We start from the raw sequence: 24,777 nt of genomic DNA on the forward strand, positions 1-24,777 counted from the left end.
TGCTTTGAGCAGGGGGTTGGACTAGATGACCTCCTGAGGTCCCTTCCAACCCTGATATTCTATGAGCTCTGGACTTATAGAAAGTATTAGTTAAGAATTCCAAGCACTTACGCCAATGCGAAACACTTTCTATTATAGACCATGTCCTGCTTCCCCAATAACACAGAAGTTGTTCACCCATACCTCAATGCTTTATCTCCCTCACAAAAGGAAAACATTTTTTCTGTTCACAACCATAACTTATAAGATCTATGTTTGATTTTTTGAAGCAGTCTTTGCTGTAGTCACCCAGTTAAAAAACTTTAACCACCCTCAAAAATTCACCTCAATACAGTTAACAATAAACATCTTAATTACTTGGAAAACCCTCACCGTTCCTCAAATAACTAATTAGCTAAAACAATCAAGAATTTGAATTCCACAAGGACAATTTTCTAGTTTGGTGAAAAAACAAAATTATATATATATATATATTATATATTTTTCACCTAGTTAAGTAGGCAAAAGATTTCTAGAATCTGAAAAGAAACCAGAGTATCACATAGGACTCAAGGCCAAGTTCAGATGAGTGCTCAGATACAATTGCCTTTGATATACAATAGTGGTTTTCAATCTTTTTTCATTTGCGGACCCCTAAAACATTGCAAATGGAGGTGCAGACCCCTTTGGAAATGTTAGACCGTTTGTGGACCCTCAGGTTGAAGACCACAAATATAGAGTAAAGGCAGAATACAAAAATTGCTGCAGTAAACTAGCACACTTAGCACTGGAAGTTTAATTAGCAGAAATTAAAAATATCTGACCAACAAAGAAAAAACTTGCACCACCAAGATACCTACTTCATATATTTTGAAAGCACATGAGGTGTCTTTGACAAGATGTACTTTCTTTCTGCTTGTAACACATGATCACAGAGGTGACCAAATCAAGGACATCCAAGTTTTCAACAGTACTAACAACCTGGATTTCTTGTAAGCCACACAGTTAACCTGCATCACTGGAAAAGATTAAAAACCACATCCATACTAGACAGTTGAAGGGCTTCCAATGGTTACACTAATGAATAACTCCTCACTTACAATGTATTACAGAATTTACAAACAACCTATAATAAGAATAAGTGCCAAACTGGGTGAGACCAAAGGTCCATCCAACCCAATATCCTGTCTCCAATGGTGGCCAGTACCAGAGCTTCAGGGGGAACGTATAAAACAGGACCGCTGGAGCGATCCACCCCATCTTCTACTCCTAGCTGGCCGAGGTTTAGGGTTGCACTAAGCATGGGATTGCATCCCTGACCATCTTGGCTAATAGCCATTGATGGACCAGACATCCACGAACTTATCCAGCTCTTTTTTGAACCCAGTTATACTTTTGATCAGCACTACATCCCAAGGCAATGAGTTCCACAAGTCATTAATCACATCTATTTATTTTGTTGTTGTATATCTGACTGAGTTTATCCTTGACTTTTTCTAATGGGATTGGTATGATAAACAAGAAAAATTAATTTTTAATTTACCAGGCGAGAAAACTAAATCCCTACTTCTTATATATTGAAAATCTGGCAAGGAATCAAGTGGGTAGGTTGCAGGGGGATGGACAAGAAAGAAGGTAGGTGTAGGGAGCAATTAACTCACTTTAAGAAAAATGGGAAGAGTTTAAGGAACTAGTGTATAATCTGCAAGGTTCTCACCATGCTTAAACATATCTTTCCTCCTAACATTTGAAGGGTAAGTTATGATTTATTTATTCTTCTGGTAGCAATTAAAAAACTTAGATGCCACACGACATGCTTTTCACACATTCTGTATGCTTTTCTACTGTGGTTTCCATGTAACTAAACATCCCAACACTTATTAGTGATAGAGGGAATGTATGAAGGCAATGTGTCACTCATTACTCACTAGCAACATCTCATTTGCAACCATTAATATCTTTAGTAGATTTAATCTGTGTCGGTTTTATGGGCCAATTTCTGAAAGATACCCATTAATGTCAATGGAAGTTGCAAATGCTGAGTATTGCAGATGCTTAGCAATTCTCAGCATCTGATCCTACATCAGGGTCAAATCCTACAATCCTCCACCCGCGACTAGCCAAATTAAATTAATGAAGATTACTCGCATGAGTAAGATTTTGCAGGATTTGGCCCTTAGGCAGAGAATGTTGTCTTGGGCAAAGAGAAAATATTCTTTAGAAATAGCAGCTAAAAGGTCATAGTGTAAGATGTTATTTATTGTCAATCAGTCTAAACTTTCTTCCAAGAGAACGTGTACCTTATGCTGAACTAGTGTTTGGGGATTAGGAGGAAGTATCGTCCAGATTCTTTGGCTGGATGTTTAGCTCAGACGTTCTTACTGAAGAATTATCTACTGAAAAACCAACTCATCCTCTGAGACAGAAGATTCAAATACTAAATGATGTTGTCTGAAAGTCAAAATATCACACAATTGAAAAATATATTATGTTTGGAAAAAAGTATAATGAGGATACAACGCAATCTAACAAAAAGATGCTGGGCTTTGAAATTCCAATGCCCAGAAATTAAGTTGGAATCGTTGTAATTCTAAGAGCACACACCTTTCTCAAGCAGAGATTGTCTGCAAGCATAAAGGATTCCTCCTGGCTTTTGTTTATCTCCCCTCAATAGGATTAAGTGAAAAATTAGAAAACAAAAACCTCTCTCGACCAAAAGGTTCAGTTCTGGGTTGCTGTTTTTTTTGTCCAGTTAATGGTACAGAAGACTTATTATTATTATTAACAACTTGATATAGCATTGAGATAAAGCTGCAAAGTTGTTTTAACTATATGTAAAGTTAAAAACTAAACTATTGATAAGAATGACTTTTTATGCCTAATACTTTCCTCACCAATACTGCCAAATAATTTCACAGATATGAATAAGTGTAAACACAGAAAGCTTTAAGCAACATGATTTAACACACACAGGAAGAGAAAAGAAAATCCAACCCAGAATTCCAAAACTCACAAACCAGAGTATACAATGAAGATACTGAAACATAAGCTCCTTGTTCAAAATAAAGAAGACTGCATTTGTTTTGTACTTTAGAATTTAACAAGAGAAAATGTTTACAGCAGCATGAATCAATGTGCTACAGTAGAGGTAAATCAGTGTCAGCCATGTTATGAAAGTAACTGCAGCGGAAAAAAAAATATTAGTCTTAATCAAGTCTGGTACACAGAGCCTTGATAAAATCATTGTATAGCAATGTCACTTATTTATTACTAGTGTCCGACTTCTTCCAGATAAACTGCACATAACAACATTGATTATTCCCATCTAAACATACACAGCTAAATTCTCAAAGTCATAACATTAAGAAGGAAATATACTGGATATAACACAAAAGCAACCACTATTGTATGGTACACACATCCTAAGGTATGGAGTGAAAAAGATGAATGCACTTACTCAGCATTAAATCCATTCACATGTAAGATCCTCATCTGTTTGACTATTGTGCTTTTACCAGATTCACCAGCACCTAGAAAATGAAAGTAAATCAGTTTCAGAAGGAAGCATGAGTGATGCAGGGGCACATAAGAATCTTCTCTTCAGGAGCAAAATCCAAAAAATTTGGATTACTCAGTACAAGAGTGAAAAGTGAAAGAAAAAAGTAACTGCCATAGGAAACTGCAGACATGGCTAAAAATAAATGCCCAGTTCCAGTCATGTGTCAGAGCTGAAACTTGGAAGATTTCACCGTCCATTATTTCTAGCGTCAATGTTAAAAGCAGGCTGGCGGTTTGGAGGAAGAGACAGGGGCAACTTTAAGATTTCGGGGAGGTGGGAGGGGAGAGGAAGAGAAGGGGGAAAAAACTGACAAGTTTGAATCTTCTCATTTGATCACCACTTTCTGGTGGAGAGAAAGGTCGAGTCAATGAAATCCATGTGAAGCAAAATCATTTTTCAGTTAGATCCTCAAAATCCTTGAGCCTTAAATGTAGCTCCTGTCATACAAACACTGAAACTTAACTACTCAATATGCAAGATACGGACATTGTCATCTGAATAAGGAAAGCAGTCCCTCTGACCCCTCCACCCACACATCTGCAGAAAAGCTCCCTCCTCCTACCCCAGGCTGCATCCTGTAAACAGCCTCCCCTATTCTCTCCACATGCTCCAAACCACTCTCACACACACACACACACACTCTATGGGCTGCAGAGAAAGCCCTCTCCAATCTGCATCCTGTAAGCAGCCCTTCTTGTCTTCTCCCACCCCCACACACACCATGAACTAAAGAGAAAGCCCCCTCACTTTAGTCAGGTTCCCATAAGCAGTACCTTTCTGGTTTTCCCCCACCCTACACACTGAACCTAGGCTGTGGAGAAAGCCCCCTTTCTCCCGTTCCAGTCTGCACATTGTACCCACTCCTCCTGCATACTAAAGGGCTTCAGCAACAAAACCCAATTGAGCCATCCACATTCAGATCGGTGGCTCTCTGTGCAAAGCAGACAGACATTTTTTGCAGAGTAAAACCCCTTGGCCTAGCGAATTATACACACAGATGCTCTCTTTAGCATCCTTTGGCTGCTTGTTTTCCCCTGCCATAAGCCTGGGTCTCACTAAGAGAAAGTGCACAAAGACCTTTGCAGGATGGGTTCATGGAAGCACAGTTTGTGTTTCTAGGATGCCAGGCCTTCCCTAGCACACACTGACAGCACAAGCCTCCATTTTGAGTCTCACGTTCAAAACTGCATTTTAGTAGTTACATTTCAAAATTTATTTTCTGACAGAGACACTCACCTCTGCCTTCCACCATAAAAACTGGATTTTTTTCCCCACCCAAGTCCTTAATAGCCCTGCCCTCCTTCCAAACAAGCCTCTTTGGACATTTTGCTGCCCAGATGCCAAAATCTTACACCTCTTTTCTCCCTTTTTCACTAGTTAAGAATATTTTCTGTCCCTAATTTTGCATCTAGGCAACCACCATATGCCCCCACCAACAAAAAGCAACCATGCCATCTGATAAGACAGGGAGCAAAACCAATCAAAACCATGAACATTCCCAGTTAAAGCAGAAACTGGGTCTTCTCCACAACTGGAAATAACCTGTGTATTGCGGTGAATGTTGCATCTGCTGAAATACATACATACATACATACATACATACATACATACATACATACATACATACATACACACACACAGAGTAATTAATAACAGAATTTCAACTCTAATGCTGAATTTCCTAATGATTGCCTCAGACAGATTTTAACTTCCAGTTTCTTAATTTCCTTTCCTAGTTTTTGTTTTGTTTTGTTTTTAAAGAGTAAAAACAGAGTATAAAATGTGTAATTGACATTCCATGGAGTTAGAGGCTTCTTTGGACCAGACAGAACATCAGTGGACCAAGTTGAAGCTTTATATATTGCTCTGAATTAGCCCATTCCTAAAATGTGTAGCTCATTATGGAGCAACAGGGACACATAAAGGCCCCAGTAGTGTGAACGCTTACATATGTGCTTAACTTTACCACCATGGGTAGTCCTACTGATTTCAGGGAGAGTACTCATGATAGTAAAGGTAACCGTATATAGGTTTGCTGGACTGGTGCCTAAGAACAGTATTATCAATCCATCAAATGGAATGGAATGTATTTAGGTACTCTGTATTATTCTTAATATTTTCTCAACATACTGTTGTTATTATAATGTTTTACACTTAGAGTTTCTCATTTATAGATTTCAAGTGCTCTACAAAAGTGGATAAGCATAAGACAATAATACACAGATACAGGCATTTTACCATTAAGATGTGTGTGTTATGGATTTCACATAAATACATGACAGCTACTGTTTTAAACCTCAACATCTGGGTCATTCACATTTAAACACCCATGAAGAGGCCTTATAACTATTATAAAGAGCCTACAAGTTTTCATTTATAGATATCTGAGCCATTTTTTTTGTTACCAAAGACAAAAAAAAGCACATCACAACCAAATGTCTTCTATTTTTTGAAATCTTGTCACTTACTTACACAAACTAATTTGATAAATATTGATAATTTTTGATAAATATTTGATAAAGAAAATCCTATATAACAGTCAGTCTCCTGAATCTCTGGCTGAAATTTCCCCCAGACTGAAAGCCAAATTGTACTGAAAAGAGGGATCTTCTATGGGAATGTTGACAGACCCTTAAGCATAGTGGATGCTACAATAATTCTTCTGCTTATTTCTCCATTTACGCCAAACCTTTTTTCTTCTTCTAAATCCGCACTTTAAAGATTTTACTCATGAGGATATCCAAGTCTGCACCCTTCCTCCCACAAAAATTAAGATGTCATTTCATAACAGAACTGATTCAGTTTTACCAAGGGCCAACCTCTCCTCCACACAAAAAGAAACCCTTAATACATTCACAACCAATACACTCTACAGTGACTGAATTTGCTAACATCTCATATTTACATCTCATTTTAAAAACATTTCAGAACAATATGCCTGCCCCGGGTACATTTTTTTGTTAATATTTTTATTGTAATTTTGGGGCTTTCACCACTTTATAAACCTAAACCTGTATTTCTAATTGTATCTGCTCAAAAATACCACATATGCAAATAATCCAGTCTTAGATGTTAAAAATTTTTATTATATATATATATATATATAATAAAAAATTTTAACATCTAAGATTGGATTATATATATAAAACCAAGCCATAAATGCTCCCCAGAACACATAACATTTAACTAGATTTGCAACAACAACAAAAAATAATAATGGTAACAAACATGACAGAGGAGAGAGTACATGTCCATGACCCTTTTAAAAACAGCCTGTTTCCCACCACAACCCTGACATTACACTTCACAGCTTCCCCACCACAGATATTCACACATACCCAATCCCTTTCCTTGTTCCCCTCAAGGATTAGCATCCCTTCCCCAACCACTTCCCCATCCTCTTTTCCAACACAGTATCCCCCTTCTTAAAAATCCATTTCCCCATCTCTCTCCTCCACAGCCTGGCTGTAAGGTGCATTTCCCTGTTCCCATCCCCTATTTCAAAAAGGGGGAGTTCCTCCAGATCTCCCTTCCCCTCCAACACCCCGAAAAGCCCATTTAATTCCTCCTTCCCTCAACAGTAAGTGGGATCAGTGAGTCGCCCTGTAGACATGCTCACCCCTGAATAACTGCTTCCCCCACCCTTGAGCACCCCACTCCCTGTGCCCTCCCTTACCTATTAGGAGGAGCCTGGGTAGGCCCTGAAGATTTACTAGCTCTTTCTGAACAGCTGTTTTGCCCACATCTCCCTCTAGGCTCAAAGCCCCGATCTTTCCCAGCCCCCAACACCCTTACCTAGACCTATTTATTTTCCCATAGCTGCTTTCCTCCAGACTCCCTCTCTCACCCCCAACTGCTTTCCTGCACCTGGCACCCCTTTACACAGGGTCAGGTCGTCAGGGCCCAATGAGCATCCCTACAGACCCACTTGTACTGTGAGCTTTCCCCAAGGCCTCCTCCAGTCCCTCATTACCCGCAAGAGCCCTTATCTGCTTCTCCCCCTTTCCCTCAACCCAGCCCACTCTTCTCACTGGCTCCCCCAATGGATGGTGCTATAGACCTGTTTCTCCCAGGTCCCCCAAGCCTTCCCCTTTACTCAGTGAAACTGTGTGGCCCTAGAGACCTACTTCCCACAACACCCCCTCCTCCTGGCTAGGGCCACCCCACCTTCCCCAGTGAGAGTAGCCTAGACCTTCCTCCCAGCCACTCTCTCCCCTAACTCCAGAGAAAAGAGCCAATGGGTGGGCCCAACACACCTACTTCCCCGGGGCAAGGCCCCTGTCCCCTCAGCCCCCACCCCCAGAGCAGCCGGTGCATGGTCCAAGTCCTACAGACCTGCTCCTCCAAGCCCCCCCCCCACCCCATAAGAGCAGTCGGTGTGTGGCCCTACAGACCTGCTTCCCCAAGCCCCTGTCTCCCCAACCCCCATCACCCTGTAAGAGCAGCCGGTGCGTGGCCCTACAGACCTGCTCCCCCAGGCCCCTGTCTCCCCAGCCCCCCTCACCGTGTAAGAACAGCCGGTGCGTGGCCCTACAGATCTGCTCCCCCAGGCCCTGTCTCCCCAGGGCCCCCCTCACCGTGTAAGACCAGCTGATACGTGGCCCTACAGGCCCCTGCCTCCCCAGCCCCCCACCCCCCACCCAATAAGAGCGGCCAGTGCGTGGCCCTACAGCCCTGATCCCCCAGGCGCGTCTCCCCAGGGCCCCCCTTACCCAATAAGAGCAGCCGGTGCGTGGCCCTATAGACCTGCTTGTCCTTCTGCAGCTGCTTCTCGATTTTCTTGTTGGCTTCTCGCTGCGCCTTCTCCTCGTTGCGCTGATCCTCGGTCTTGCTGTTCCCTAAACAGCCCATCTTGGGGAGGGGGCGGCCGGGGGGTCCAGGGGAAGGGAGCAGGAGGCGGCCGGGGCGGCTGGGGGGAGGGAGGGAAGGGAGGGAGACACTCTCCCGGGCTCCCTTCTTCTTCCTCCTCCTCCTCCCCCCCCTTTACTCGCTGCTGTGGCTGCCGCTGCCCAGAGACATGGAGAGAGCGGAGCCAGCCAAGGGGGGGCCGATGGCGATGACTTTGCTGCTGCTCAACCGGGCCTCCTCCCCAGCAGCTGCAGCTGCTCCTAACCCTCCCTCCCAGAACCACTCCGATCCCCTCAATGCACCTTTCCCGAGGGGAAAAAAATAGGGGATCTCCGCACCCCTGGCTGGATCTCCGCTTAGTTCGGGTTTAAAAAAAAATCACCCCCGTTTCCCCTCCACACACACGAATCCAGTTGCAGGTCCACCCCCCCACAAATATATATATATATATATATATATATATAATCCTCCTTAGATCCAAGGCACAGGCTCCAGCAGGAGAAACCTCCCCAAATCCTGATCAGAGAGAATCTAGAAATGTCTCTTCCTTGCCTCTCCCCCCTCTCCAAAGGGCTGAAGCACCCAAAGGGGTCAATCCAACCCCCAGCTCCCTGCTGGATAATAAGTCCCTTTTCTTCTCTGGGCTCTGCGGGTTTTCCTCTTCTGCGGCCGCTGCTTCTTCCTCCCTAATGGTGGTTTTTCCAGTCCAAGGCCCCCCTTTTTTCCCTTGCTGCTGCTGCTGCTTTTTCACATTAGGTTTCCAGGCTGCTGAATCCTTTGGCTTCTCCAGCAAACAGAGGGAGTGGGGGGCAGAGAGGGGGAGGGGTGGGGGGGGAGAGAGAAGTAAAAGCCGGTTTGGTCTCCCCCCCAAGCAAAACTAGCCCCGCCACTAGCGGGTTTTCCCCCTAATTTATTTTTTCTCCTCTCTCTTGCATTTCTCTTAGCGAGAGAGGGAGATATTTATTGAGATCTATAGAGAAGGGAGAGAGAGATGGGGTGGGGCAAGCAAGCTCACACACTGAACCATGGGAACTGAACCATTCACATGATACCCAAACGTCAGGAGTTGCTGACTAGAGGCGCCCTCTTCAAACCAGACACCCAGGGAGGCACCGGGTCCCAGAGACCAGATGTGGGGAGAGGCGAGCGCGTTCGCTCTTATGCGCCCCTTTTAACGCTCCCCATTTGTTCTTCACGTTCAGAAGTTTGCTTATTTAGTGGCTTGGCTACAAAAACAGTGCAAGCAAGTAGAACAGCAGAATTTTCCCTTTACTGGGCATTCGTGTTTGTCTGACATGCAAAACCAAGGTCCTAAGTACTTGTGTTCAGTAAATCCACCCGCAGTTTTGGTATGTGAGCTTTGCTGTCCGGTCAAGTTCCAAGGAAACTAATACCTCCTAAAAATTCCCCTGCCAGTTTCAGAAAAATTATTTTATTTTTCTTCCGCCATCCCGCTTTCTTTATAGTGGTGCCGTGTAAACAGCTACTACATTTCCCCAGTAAGCTCACCATAGTAGGGGCCTGTCCTGCAAACACCAGTGCATAATGCTTACTGCAGCCTACAGGCCCACTGAAGTCATTGTAGCCTGATTGTTTATCCAATTTAGGACTAAATTATCTTAATTTTATTCATTAGTATCATGTTTTAATGTTCTAGGCCTGATGCTGCAAACAATTTGGGCCATGCATAACTTTAATGACTTTAAACTTAATAGTCTCATGGAAGGACTATTCATGCTTAAAGTTAAGTATGTGCCTAAGTGTTTGCAGGATTGGCAGTTTAACTATTCAATTAAAGTTTATAAACTTTATTCCATACACATTTTAACTAAGCTGTTCATGGGGAAAGAGCTGTCACTTTATAAATAAAATACTTATTAGAGAACATCAAACCAAATATTTGTATTTAAATGTATATTTGTATGTTATTGGTTGCTGAATTTTAAGGCTTTTCTAAATTACATAAGGCCTATCCTGCAAACACTTAAGCATATACCTTTACTGATGTAGGTGGTTCTATGTGAGTAAAGTTACTCAACTAAATGTTTGCCACAACAGTCCCATATACTTTGATCCTGGAAGCTCAGCATAGGCAGAATCATCTCCCTGCAGGCCTGGGACCAGACGCAGATGTTTAATTTTAAGTATGCAAATAATTCCACTGAAGTAAATGGGACTACTTGCATGGTTAAAGTAATATTGCTGGATTAAAGCTTTAGACTACATTGCACTACATCCTGTCTCTTGTGTATATGCCTTTTGTTAGCTAACCATTTCTGGTTTATTTTTAAAAGATTTACAAAATAAAAATACCCTACCCAAAGCAGGCAGTAACAAGCATAAACAAGTGAACTGCACTTGCAGTTGGAAAATAAAGGTTAGTGCCTTAGTGTTTCTTCTTGTAAAATACTAGTTCCCCAACATTTATCAAAAAGGGATTTGTTTTTCTAAGGCTCTCATCCTGTAATCTGCAGGTGGAAGGAGGCTGTGCAGAGCCTCACAGACTGCAGTGGGGCTTCATAGAGGTATAGGTATGTTTATGCAGAGCAGCTTACAAGGTCAGTGCCGAAGAGTTATTAAAACAACAACAACAAAACTGTCACTGTAGTCCTGATCCTGCAAACAATTGCACATCTATTAACTTTATGTTTTCATGTGCCTGAAGTTAATTCCTGAAGGGCTTGCAGGACATGGGGCCATTTTTGCAAAAAAACCTACATTTGTACTCCCTCTGTTGTCTTCGTATCAGCAAAAACTAGTCTCAAAGTTGTGCTAATACTGTTGGTCAGGCTGGTACAGAAGCAAAGATATTTATTGGCATGATGTTCCGGCATTCTGTAAGCTGAAGTTGTCAAACAAAATGACTGTTGATATCAACTCCACTCAGAACACCAGGGGAAAAGAAAAGATCAGGGACTGCCTAATGGAAAAGAACAAGATGGGAAAGGAAAAAATATTTTAAGCTTTTAAAAATATTAAAGCACATAATGAAGATATAGACAAGATTACCTGATAGCATCTGCCCCAAACTGATATTTTACCTGAGCTTCTATATTAGTTATCACTGTATTCTCTCTGTGATTAGTGAAAATGTATGTCCCCCATCCCAAGTAAATTTATTTATCCTCCTTTGGAAAATTAAATTCTGCATAAGAAAATTCTAGTGTGCATCAGCCAGTTAAAATACTGGCAACCACCTGCAGTAAGAATACAGTAAGCATCCAGGAAGTCATCTTGACCTATTAGACTGCACCTATTCTGTTGCCCTTACTTACAGGGAGGTGGATCTGAAAGCAATCATAGGTCCGGAACAGAATACCTACCCAACCTAAGGCTTTGGAGATTTTTCAGGGCTTTTGGTGATTCTGTTGGTGTCAAACATGAAAGTGACAGGGAGTCTGGGCCTCGAGCCATAATCCTTTGAAGACAATGGGAAGACTCCTAGTGACTTTACTGAGCATTGGATCAGGCCCAAAGAAGCCCTCAAAGACTTGTCTTGAATCTCCAATGCCCAGATTCAATTGAAGCAGAAGATATATAATTTTCCTGGCTTTTATTAATTATTATTATTTGAAATGTATTTGGAGTCAATTTATTTTCAAACAAATGCCAGTTATATAACGGTATTTGCAGTGGGGCGGGAACCATATGAGCCAGAGTAAAATTTACACTGAAAATACAGTAAAAACGAGGGCTGTCAAACAATTAAAAAAATTAATCACAATAAAAAAATAATTGTGATTAATCGCACTGTTAAACAATAATAGAATACCATTTATTTAAATATTTTTGGATGTTTTCTACATTTTCAAATATATTGATTTCAATTACAACACAGAATACAAAGTGTACAGTGCTCACTCTATATTTATTTTTTATTACAAATATTTGCCCTATAAAAAACAAAAGAAATAGTATATTTCAATTCACCAAATACAAGTGCAATTTCTTTATAATTAAAGTTGAACTTACAAATGTACAAAAAATAACTGCATTCAAAACTAAAACAATGCAAAATTTTAGAACCTACAAGTCCACTCAGTCCTACTTCAGCCAATCGTTCAGACAAACAAGTTTGGTTACAATTTGCAGGAGATAATGCTGCTTACGTCTTGTTTACAATGTCACCTGAAAGTGAGAACAGGCGTTCACATGGCACTGTTGTAGTCGGCATCGCAAGATATTTACATGCCAGATGTGCTAAAGATTCATATGTCCCTTCATGCTTCAACCACCATTCCAGAAGACATGGGTCCATCCTGATGATGGATTCTGCTCGATAATGATCCAAAACAGAGCACACCGACGCATGTTCATTTTCATCATCTGAGTCAGATGCCACCAGCAGAAGGTTGATTTTCTTTTTTGGTGGTTTGGGTGCTGTAGTTTCCACATCCAAGTGTTGCTCTTTTAGGACATCTGAAAGCATTCTCCACACCTTATCCCTCTCAGATTTTGGAAGGCAGTTCAGATTCTTAAACCTTGGGTCGAGTGCTGTATCTATCCTTAGAAATCTCACATTGGTACCTTATTTGTGTTTTGTCAAATCTGCTGTGAAAGTGTTCTTAAAATGAACATGTGCTGAGTCATCATCTGAGACTGCTATAACATGAAATATATGGCAGAATGCAGGTAAAACAGAACAGGAGACATACAATTCTCCCCCAAGGAGTTCAGTCACAAATTTAATTAATGCATTTTTTTTTAAATGAACATCATCAGCATGAAAGCATGTCCTCTGGAATGGTGGCCAAAGCACAAAGGAGCATATGAATGTTTAGCATATCTGGCATGTAAATACCTTGCAACGCCGGCTACAAAAGTGGCATGCAAACGCCTGTTCTCACTTTAAGGTGACATTGTAAATAAGAAGCAGTCAGCATTATCTCCCGTAAATGTAAACAAACGTGTTTGTCTTAGCAATCGGCTGAACAAGAAGTAGGACTGAGTGGACTTGTAGGCTCTAAAGTTTTACATTGTTTTGTTTTTGAGTACAGTTATGTAACTAAAATAAAATCTACATTTGTAAGTTACACTTTTATGATAGAGATTGCACTACAGTACTCGTATGAGGTAGATTGAAAAATACTATATCTTTTATCATTTTACAGTGCAAATATTTGTAATAAAAATAATAAGATAAAGTGAGCACTGTACACTTTGTATTCTGTGTTGTAATAGAAATCAATATATTTGAAAATGTAGAAAAACATCCAAAAATATTTAAATGGTATTCTATTATTGTTTAACAGTGCGATTAACCACAATTAATTTTTTTAATCACAGTTAACTAAAAAAATTAATTGCGTGAGTTAACTGTGATTAATCGACAGCCCTAGTAAAAACTCATCAGTTTCCCATTGTAATAGTTATGAAGAGACTGCAGAACTGTCAATATGTACCACTTTATGAAGAAGGGGAAATCTGCCCTCAGCCTCAAGGCGCTTTTGTATTTTCTTTGTCATCAGTCCCTTCCAGATGGGAGGAGATCTTTAACTGGAGCCTCAAAGTACTCATAAATGTGTGCACAAATATGATAGTAATTGGCAGTGGAGACAGAAAAAGGCCAAACAAGCTACCTGGATGGGAAGTGTGGTAGAACATTCACTGATAAGTGAATCATTGCTGTGAAATTGTTTGCATTTGTACCTGATGGCACTGATCACTGTCCTAAAACAAAATGTGAATTAGGTGTGTGCTGAAATGACCACAATGATCTGTATATCTGGAGCAGCTGTGGGACAAAGGAATTGTGAAGGTCCTTGTATACTGTATACCTGCGGCCTTCAGGGTGGAATAAGACCTTGGGCTATGGTGTTGGATAAGAAGGATGTATTCAACTAATTTACAAAACTCCCATTGATTTACAGTGGAACCTGATTTGGCCCATTGTATTAAAACTGGTGCTCTCTTTATTAAAAACAGTAAAAAAAGAACTATCCAAAAGTGTGCATTCTGCGATCACATGAAATTTGTATTAGGGACTGTTCCTCATTTATCTGAAAAAATGATGTCTTCTTCACCCACTGCAGGCCTAGACATAGGGAGACAAAACCTATTGACCTGATCCTGCACTGTTTAAGTTAATGGGAGATCAAGTCCTATATGCATTAATTTGTGAGATTGGGCTCCTTTTAGTTTTGACTGTGTTTCACACTTCCAGCTAAATACTAAAACCGGTTGATGTTCCTTCTGGGTCTAAATACAATGATAGGTAAAAGCTCCAGAAGAAATGTTATATTGCAACCCAATATTATCCTGTTGCAGATTCTTTTTTACAGTCTAAAAGAAACATTTCCAAGGAAACTGATACCTCTGTGTGGGTCTAGATTTAAGGATTTTGAGGGAAGGGGCATGGAATTTACCCTGGTGGCAAGACAACAATATTCTGTCAAGGTGGTTTATACCTGAAGTTAAAAATTGCTCCAAAGCAGCAACAATAGGATCTTTGGAAATTAATAACATTAAAAGACCACCTTTGTACTTAGGTGATTGTGAGAGGTTTATGTGTTGGTAAGTTTCATATAATACTTTTGATTATATTTGATAGATTTGCTGAGGGTGGGTTGAGGGACTGGAATGCTGATCCCGCTAAAGTGTGATCTTGAGAGGAAGGGAGGCTGATCCCTTCTTGTCAAACACCTGTGAATCTGGAATTTTCCCCCACCTAAACATATAACGTAGCATCCTTCAAGGCAATGCCTAAACCCTGTTTCCTTTTTTAATACCGTTCATTGTATGGGAAGGAAGGATGAGGATGCCTTTCGTTTTTTCTGCTCCACTCTGGGACAATGTTGTTTTCAGGGCTTTATTATCTTCTAGAGGATTTATAGTATCGGGGAAAAGAATTAATTAACACAATTATACGTAGTGGGTGCCCAAAAAAGTTCCACTGGTTCTGAGCACCTGGCAGGATTGGACCCTTGAGTAGAAATGAGAGTTTTCCTTGGGAAAGGTCCATGGTTACTCAGCACATCGTGCTGCTGCTCCATAGGTTCATGACCCTAATGTTCCAGTGGGTCTAAGAGAATTCCCCTTGTAAAAATAGGGAGCATCTCTGGAACAAGTGGAATCTTTCAACGAGGTGGCACTTTTTAAGGGCACCTAATATATCTCTGAGTGTGTGCACGGACACTTGTGTGTTGATTAGAGATGTTTTCTCTCTTCTGCAGGCTGTTTTTTTTTAAATTTAGCATGATAAATAAAAGGCCTATGCTCTTGGGTTAAGACTCCAGTAATGCAGGATCAGACCTACAATTCTCAACATGATTAATCCCCAGTAAACTTGGCCTTCCCGCCAGTCTGATGTGGTGATTAATTAAGGCTACGATTTAGACTCAGATCCATCTTTTATTTGCCTTGATTAGTTCTGTCATTGCCCGAACAATTCCTAGGAGGAGGTCTCAAAACGCATGAGACCCCAGGGGACTCTTGCAGTGAATCAAGTCTACTGCTTACGATTTTGCTAGATGGAGCCATCTTCAATCATGCAAAATCCTTTGGGCTTGAAATTAACAACATCTCAGTGATAAAAAAGTTTCAAAGTCTCCTGCTTGCTCTTTGATATGGTAAACAAGGGACCCTAGAGCAGTAGTTCTCAGCCAGGGGTCCAGGGCCCCCGGGGGGGCCACGAGCAGGTTTCAGGGGGGTGCCAAGCATGGCCAGCATTAGACCCACCGGGGCCCAGGATAGAAAGCTGAAGTCCTGCCACATGGGTCTGAAGACCAGGGGCCCGAACCCCACCACCCAGGATGTAGCTTGGCAGGAGCCCCAAGCAATTGCCCTGCTTGTTCACCCCCTAATGCCAGCCCTGGCTTTTATATGCAGAAAAACAATTATTGTGGCACAGGTGAGCCTTGGAGTGTTTATAGCATGTTGGGTGGGGGCTCCGAAAGAAAAGGTTGAGAACCCCTACCCTAGAGTAACCTCAAGCCAGTTTAAGGGGAACAAATAAATTCGAGCCCAGCAATAATCTAATAAGGAAAAACAAAGCAAACTGGACATGGAGCTAGCAGCCTATGCACATTTTTGTCCCCTGCAGTCACCAGCCAAAGAACAGGTCAACAAGCCCTAACAGGTGAACCAGGTCAAAAATTAAATTATCATCAATGAAACCCTGGTAGATCAAGAAACTATCATCAAGTAGAACGACCGTATGGAATAGGAATAGGAATTTCGAATAGGAAACAAGCAGGGTATAATGAAATGTGCAATGTCACTAATAAACAAATAGGTGTGCCATCAATATTCTCCCAAAAGAACAAACTGAAAACACTTTCTGAGTACACCAAAACTAACAGAGCTAATGGGAAATGTTTCCCTCTCCAGTAGAACAGAATTTTCCATACAAAAATTCTAAACCTAAAGTTTAAAATAAATAAATAAATAAATAAAAATCCCAAAACCTACTTATTGGGTCCAGGGCCCCCGGGGGGGGCCACGAGCAGGTTTCAGGGGGGTGCCAAGCATGGCCAGCATTAGACCCACCGGGGCCCAGGATAGAAAGCTGAAGTCCTGCCACATGGGTCTGAAGACCAGGGGCCCGAACCCCACCACCCAGGATGTAGCTTGGCAGGAGCCCCAAGCAATTGCCCTGCTTGTTCACCCCCTAATGCCAGCCCTGGCTTTTATATGCAGAAAAACAATTATTGTGGCACAGGTGAGCCTTGGAGTGTTTATAGCATGTTGGGTGGGGGCTCCGAAAGAAAAGGTTGAGAACCCCTACCCTAGAGTAACCTCAAGCCAGTTTAAGGGGAACAAATAAATTCNCCCCCCCCCCCCCCAACGTCTCTTTAACTAAATGAAAACAGACTTTAAGGAATTCAGGATTATGATAGTAAAAACACAGAATTATCGCCTTTCATCTTCTACCTTCACCCATCTTCTCTTTTTTATTATTAATTTATTTTCCAACCATTCAGGCATTCAGCAGTGAACTTTGTAAAAAGTTTCTTATGAAACTGCAGCACAAGTACATCCTAGTGCTCCAGGCAGCACATGTGACATGTTGCTTTCAAAGGGTGGGATCTGAGAGGCAGATTATGAGTCTGAGTTACAATTTCATCACCAGTTTGTTCTTTAGGCAGTGCACAGTTTAGCCCTAAATAATATTATTATTAATTACTGGCCGAGCATTTTCATTTTATGGAGTGTAAAGGAAGGGGTATAAGAGGATTTCTAAATAGATCTTGGTACATTGTCACAGGTTCTAATGTGCTGTAATCCATCTGCCACTTTTTACATTTTAAATTCAAACTGCATTCAAACGATCACACGCAAAATAGCTTTTATAATTGCACATATGTTTTACTGTGGCAAAGCTATAGTACTCTCAATACCAACCGCCATTATTAAAGGTGACCTGCAAAGGAAACAGGATTGAGTTTTTGCTGTTTTTCTTAGCACAGAAAGCCTGAAAAGGTTATCTAAAAACATATTTTTTTCCTGCCTTGTTATTTTTACATTAAAAACTAAGGCCCCTATCTTAAAGCTGTATTCATAGAGCACACAAATGCAGTTTTAAAACTGGAGCTTAAGTTCTTATCTACACTGATTTTTTTCTTGGAAGACTCTATGGAGATTTGACAGGACTATGATTTCAGAGGTGCCGTGCAATGAAACCATTAAGTCAATGGAGAGGCAGTGCAGTCTAGTGGACGAAGCACTGAATTGGTATTCAAGATACAGGTCTGTCTCATCTTACGCGGGGGTTCCGTTCCGCAGTTAGCACGTAAAGCGAAAACCGCATATAGCCAAAACCCCATTGAGTTCAATGGCGGGCGAAATCCCCCGCACTACAGGTATAGTATTAAAACTGTTGTTTTTCTCTTTCGTTTGTTTGTTTTGTTTTTGCAGACTGCGTAAAGTTGAAATCGCGCATGTTAAATGTGCGTAAGATGCGACAGACCTGTACCTGGGATCTAGACCTAGCTCTGCCTCTGATCTGCTGTGCAACTTTGGGCAAATCACTTCCCCTCCTGTCCTTTGTCAGTTTTGCCTACTTAGATTATAAGCACCTCAGGGTATGGACCATTTCTTATGACTACGTACAGTACTGTACCCAGCAAAATTAAGCCTCCATCTCAGTTGAGATCTTTAGGCACTACTGAAATACACATAAATAAAATAAATAATTATTACAGTGGGAAATGATCTTTATTAGACTGTAAAACTGTTTTGTTTTTTATTAATACCTGTTCAACTCAAACAGTTGGGAGAACGATGGCTTTGTTAAAGTTTTAACGCTCTTGTATTTCAGTGACGGTCTCAAAAAACTCCCAGTTCTCATCTGAGCTCCCAACATTTCCATACATTTTATATATTTAAATAACAAAGAAGCAAACTTTTCTTTTTGGAAATATACACACACGCTTTTCAGGCCTTCTTTATCCACCATCAAGAAACAAACAGGGCAGAAACCCAATGGCTTGTTCTTTTACAGGTCACCTGTTTGCTTTATGCTCTTGGGTATTGTAATGCTGAATTTGTTTTTCCATTGCTCCGTGCATACGCTCTTGTCTGAGGAAGAGTAGCCTAGCCACTTCTGAAGCAATCAACTTGTTACAGCTTAGGCTACACCACGTAAACATTGAGCAAGTTTCATAGCGGAGAGCCCAGTCCTGGCAGGTGCTCAACATAGCCAGCATGGACTTCAATGGGAGTGGAAGATTCTCAGCACCTTATAGCATTTGGCCTTTAGTTACTAGGCCTCCAGCATGCTCCACATAAATGAATGAAGTAATACTGTATAAAGAACAGGAGTACTTGTGGCACCTTAGAGACTAACAAATTTATTTGAGCATAAGCTTTCGTGGGCTACAGCCTACTTCATCAGATGCATGTAGTGGAAAATACAGTAGGAAGATATATATATACCTTCCTACTGTATTTTATACATCTTCCTACTGTATTTTCCACTACATGCATCTGATGAAGTAGGCTGTAGCCCACGAAAGCTTATGCTCAAGTAAATTTGTTAGTCTCTAAGGTGCCACAAGGACTCCTGTTCTTTTTGCAGATACAGACTAACACCGCTGCTACTCTGAAACCTGTAACACTATATGTGTACATCACCCTCCCCTCTTCAGTCTGTGGGGTCACTGTATTTGTGCTAGTAAAGAGCTGTTGATAGAAATTCATCCCTCTCTGTACTAATGCTGAGGAATCAGGATTGGTGTAGGGAATGCTGCAAAGGTGAGGACTCAGATGGAGTTCACACCCCACCGCCCCCTCAGGTGGTAGGGCTGCAGCAAAACCTCCAGGCTTCTATGCCAGCCTATAAACCCCTCTCTGTGTCCTCTGCATGGTTTTGGAGTAACTAGATTCAAAAAAGTGTAGGTGCAGAACAGGGCTCCTGGCAGACTCCTTCTCCCTAATGACTCCTTCTGCTGCAGTCTACTTGAAACAGCGTTGAGTCTCCTCTGGCATATGGGGGAGGGACAGTCCCATGCTCCATGCAGGGTTCTTTCACTTGGCTGCATTTCATTTACATAGCCACACATTTATCCTGCAATATTTTACCTTTGAATTGGTGTAAGTATTACTGAGGCAGACACTAACTCCATGCAAATGACTGGTCAGGAAGGCGTCTCCCAAGGACGTCTTCCAGAGGAAGATTTCAGCAGCCACATTATTTGTTTTGTTTAAAATGATTTCGGTCTTGATAGTGTCTCTGTACCAAAGCGGCACACGTGCTAAGCATGCACAGCACTGCCTATTGTGAGACACACAGAAAGGAATAGATTTAATTGATTTTGTTGTTTGAAATATCTTGTAGCTGCAGGGAGAATCCTAGCCAGCAAGCTGAAATACAACCAAGCTTTTAGAGGACATTTTGGGGCCTAATGTTCCTGCATTGTCTTTTTAGGATTCAGCCTTAACTTTGTATTTCTAGGCCTGTTTGGCCTAGCTCATGCATGGGCATGTTTGTTATTATTACTAGAGCTGGGCGAATGCCACACAGCATTTTCCATGAATATACTCTTGAATGAAAAGTGTGTTAATTTTCCCTGAATATTCTAGTGAGCGAGTTTATAGACAGTATCCTCAAAGAGAAACTTTCTCCTTAAATATTGTCTCTGATCCTTTGGTCATGTGCCTATCCAGGCTGAGAAAGTCCAGACTCTTTCCCCCCAGCCATGGATTCTGTAGAGAGTTCATCATTCTTGTGAGTGGGTTGTTGGGAGATGGTCAAAGCTGATGGTCCTAGATTGCGCTGTGTCAGCGATCCTGAGGCAGTCTTTCAGTCAAGCCTCTACTACAAAATAGATGCTGTAATGCACAATGGAAGTTGCAATGCAAGATGAAGGTCACCCTCCAAAATGAAAGTTACAGTCAAAATGTCGTTCACAAAACAATGGAGCTCACAACATGGCACTACATCCAGTGTCACAATCACAGTACATCTAGGAAGACCAGATTACAGAGAGAAAAGGTAGGAAGGGCTGCCTATCTGGTGGATGCTGACCAAACCTGGACTCACAGGAGAGGTGAGATCATAGGGGTGTGTTGAGGACTGGGTTCTTTTTCAAAGATCTGTAGCTCTCTAGTGCTGTTTAAGAGTAAAGTGACTATTATTGCTAAGCCTTGCTGTCCTGCCACGTTGTCCCTAAAGGAGTTAATTAAAAAGTTCAGAGTGCCAACAACACTCATGCATTTTTTTAAAGGAAGGTATACAGCTGCAAAAGTTGAATGTGCTGGTATCCACAATTATACAGGGAAGTGTCCTATTTGCCATGGGTCAGTAGATTTTTCAATCTCTGCTCAGGTATATATGCAGCTGTCATGTATTCTATACATATGTGAAAGACTGACATCCTTCTAATAAAGTACAGCCCAGTGTGGTTTTAGCTCAATTTGTCTTTGTTTCTTGCATGTCAGGTGTAGTACATTTGCTAAAGCCCCATGCACTTCCAACTTGTTTGGAGACTGTCTAATCCAGTGGTTCTCAGTAAAGCGAACACATAACCCCAGGGGTATGCAGAGGTCTTCCAGGGGGTATATCAACTCATCTAGATGTTTGCCTAGTTTTACCACAGGCTACATAAAAAGCAGTAGCAAAGTCGGTACAAATTAAAATTTTATATAGACAATGACTTGGTTATACGGCTCTATATACTATACACTGAAATGTAAGTACAATATTTATATTCCAATTGATTTATTTTATAATTGTATGAAAACAAAGAAAATAAGCAATTTTTCAGCAATAGTATACTGTGACACTTTTGTATTTTTATGCCTGATTTTGTAAGCAAGTAGTTTTTAAGTGAGGTGAAACTTGGGGGTATGCAAGACAAATAGGACTCCTGAAAGGGGTACAGTAGTCTGTAAACATTGAGAGCCACTGGTCTAATCAATGGATCTATTCCCTATCTTGTATTCCTTGCCTTGATCTACACTTGCTACAGTAGATGTATTGAAGCCTGATGGCTATAATTTACCTCATAATTTTTTGGTTGGGGAGGTGGGGAAGGCTATACTGAGTGACTGAACATACATTCGGTCAGCATAGCTATGATCCTAAAAATAGAATTAAATTATTATGCTGCTCCTATACTCTACACCCTTAACCCATTCTAAAACAAATCTTTTGCTCTGATCCTTTTTAGATTAACTACTGAACTATATGAGGAAATATGGGGCAAATGAGATGATCTGATACAGAACCCCCCCATATAATTGTTACAGAAACAATATATGCCTACTGTAATTCATAACCTATAATGCCTCAAATCTTCTGTATTCCTTTACCATTTACGGTTGTTACCAGCTCTTAATATGTATGTAAGAAAATAAGAGTCCACCTGGCTGTGGGAGGTCTGGTTTTCTAGGAGGGATAGCTCAGTGGTTTGAGCATTGGCCTGCTAAACCCAGGGTTGTGAGTTCAATCATTGAGGGGGCCACTTAGGGATCTGGGGTAAAATCAATACTTGGTCCTGCTAGTGAAGGCAGGGGGCTGGACTCAATGACCTTTCGGGGTCCCTTCCAATTCTATGAGATAAATAAATAAATGTAGATATACCTATCAGGGCCAATGGGAGAGTAAAGCAAGAACACAAACTTAGCAAAGGACTTCCTAACCACGCACATTTTACTCTTAAAAAGGCACAGTAGAATTACAGATCTATGAATTCAACCCCCCCTAGTCTGATCTCACCCTGTCTGCAAGTCCTGGTTCTGGCCAGCATCTTTAAGCAAGGGAGAGTCTCTCTTGTCTTCATTCTCTTCAGCAAGTTCTGCTTACAAGTGGTGACAGAAATTTAGCCCCTTCCTTAGAAACCTCATGGAACCTTTCTTTTAAAACCATCTCACTCCCATTCTGTCCAGGAGTTCCTCGCTCCAGCCCTATCTCTCCTCCGCTGCTTCTGTGTCTTTTGTCCCAAGGAACTGGGTTAGTCATTGAGAGCCATTCAAAGTCAATGGCCCTACTAGTAGAGAACTCATTGTTCCAACAGGGAAGAATCAGTCAATGAAATGAGAGAGCTAGCAAGGGCCATTATTAGCCCTCTTTGAGGTGCCCCACACCTTATCACCAATACACAGTCTCTAGAACAGACTGACTAAAAGGATTAGACTGGTTTTCAGCACAGACTGCATATCTGAGTCCAACATGGACATTGCAACACACAGTGGAGACTGCAGTAAAGGTTACAATCACAAAATGGTGTTCACAAAGCAAAACGGAATCTGCAATTGAATACAGACATATCTCCAAAATGGTCACACTATCAACTATTATATTTATCTTTAATAAAGCATTTAGTCACTAAAATACATTTTGTTCTTTTTTATACAGATTTGTACAAATATTTCTATGGATTCATCTTTGGTTAAAAAGAAAAAAATCTATGTTTTCAAACTACATTCCAGTGTCGGAACATTTCACTTTACCTGCTTTACTTTAATGCTATCATGAAAAGAACCTCTTTGAAGTTTTCTTATTAGAAAAGCTTTAAAAATTAAGCAGTCTGAATTATTTTTCTATGAACCATATAATCTTCTTAAGCAGTAAAAAGTTAACTTAAACTCAAATCATTTTACTGAAAAAACTGATAAAGAGAGCCGACCAGATTCACGTATTGCTGTCCTACATTCTCTCTAAATGTAACATCTAACCCTGGATTCTTAGAATTTTTCATGTTAAAGTTTATAGCCAATTGAGTTTGGCTTTTATATCAGAAAGTTTGTCAGGTAAATGTCATTCTCTAGCTGCAACAAACCCAGTAATGAATACGATCCCCAAGAAAATGTACATTTCAGCAACAAATCCAAGTTCAACCGTGGTACTTCAAAACACAATCACATTTGGCTCATTGTGTAAGAAAACTGTATCTTGGAGATGCTGTATGTTCAAAACCAAAGAGACCAGCACAGGTTCAATTGTTCTCAATATAGTCTGGCTTCTGCATTGTGAAGCATATCAGTTGTTAAGGATTTTGTGTTATTGTCAAAGGGACATGGTCGATTACTTTCTATAATTAATTGGGTGTGGGGTTATTTGTTTGTTTGTTTGTTTGTTTTTCAGTACAGTTATCAATTGTTTAGCAGAAATGGGGTAAAGAGTCAACGCTGGGGTTTCAATTCCAGGCTAGTTTAGGACCAATATTCCCATTTGGCTTCAATGGTTACGGCACCAAAACTGCATGAAGTCTTCTATTGAGATATCACTTCCATCCAAACAAGAAAGAGAAAATAGTCCCTTTCTGGTTTTGAATCCAACCCAGACCCAAATCTGGGGAGGCAGGTTCTGATCCAGGAATTTAAATACAATCTCCCTTGAAATGTGCAGAGATTCCATATTAAGGTGCCATTTTAGGCCTCTCTCCGTTGTTTAGTTTAACCCATTTTCCATTGACAAACTGCAGTCCCCACCCCCATTTCCTGTAGACCACAAACCAACTGGCTTTTACTTGTTTGTTTCTTTATTTGATTTCTACTAACCTGATTTATGGTGCCATGAATGTTGACTCCATGGCTCTCGGAATAGTGGCTGTTAGTTAACTTGTGCTCCCTCTACTGTCTGACTTGCTTTGCAAAAGCATAGCAAATACAGTGAAGAACTTTTTAAATTTCTTGATGACAAAGAAATTTTATTTTTTATTTTAGAACAAAAGGTTATTTGCCTGCAGATTTTAATGATTGCAACAAGGTCCTAAATTAGAATCTTCTTAAGATTCGAGAGTAGGTATCCCTCTTTTAAGGCCTGCAAAAACAACATGCATACAACTCCGACTGAAGTCCGTACTTTCAGAACGTTTGTCTTCCTTTTCTGACAACACTGTGAGGAACAAAGGGATAACGGTCCTGCTCCAGCTGAACTCAGTGAACAGAATTGGGCAATATGTTAGCTAACAACTATGGACCAGATTTTCAGAAGTGCTGAGCAGCCA

The 24,777-nt window shown here is 41.0% G+C and overlaps 1 protein-coding gene across 3 annotated transcripts in view; it reads right to left on the reverse strand.

Annotated features, from left to right (window-relative positions):
* Positions 1-24,777, reverse strand: part of GNAS (GNAS complex locus) — a 236,362-nt gene that overhangs the window by 135,785 nt on the left and 75,800 nt on the right. Inside the window, exons 1-2 of one of the 3 annotated variants that reach the window (XM_034787180.1) lie at positions 8,251-9,377; positions 3,437-3,509 (exon numbers count right to left, since the gene is read on the reverse strand). In XM_034787180.1, coding sequence (XP_034643071.1) covers positions 3,437-3,509; positions 8,251-8,389 — 212 coding nt within the window. In that variant the 5' untranslated portion in view covers positions 8,390-9,377. Of the gene's footprint in view, positions 1-3,436; positions 3,510-3,875; positions 4,028-8,250; positions 9,378-24,777 lie in introns of those variants that run through there. The other 2 variants (XM_034787181.1, XM_034787179.1) reach the window with 2 other exon arrangements.

This window comes from Trachemys scripta, chromosome 12, assembly GCF_013100865.1.
Source record: "Trachemys scripta elegans isolate TJP31775 chromosome 12, CAS_Tse_1.0, whole genome shotgun sequence".
Taxonomy (NCBI): Eukaryota; Metazoa; Chordata; order Testudines; family Emydidae; genus Trachemys; species Trachemys scripta.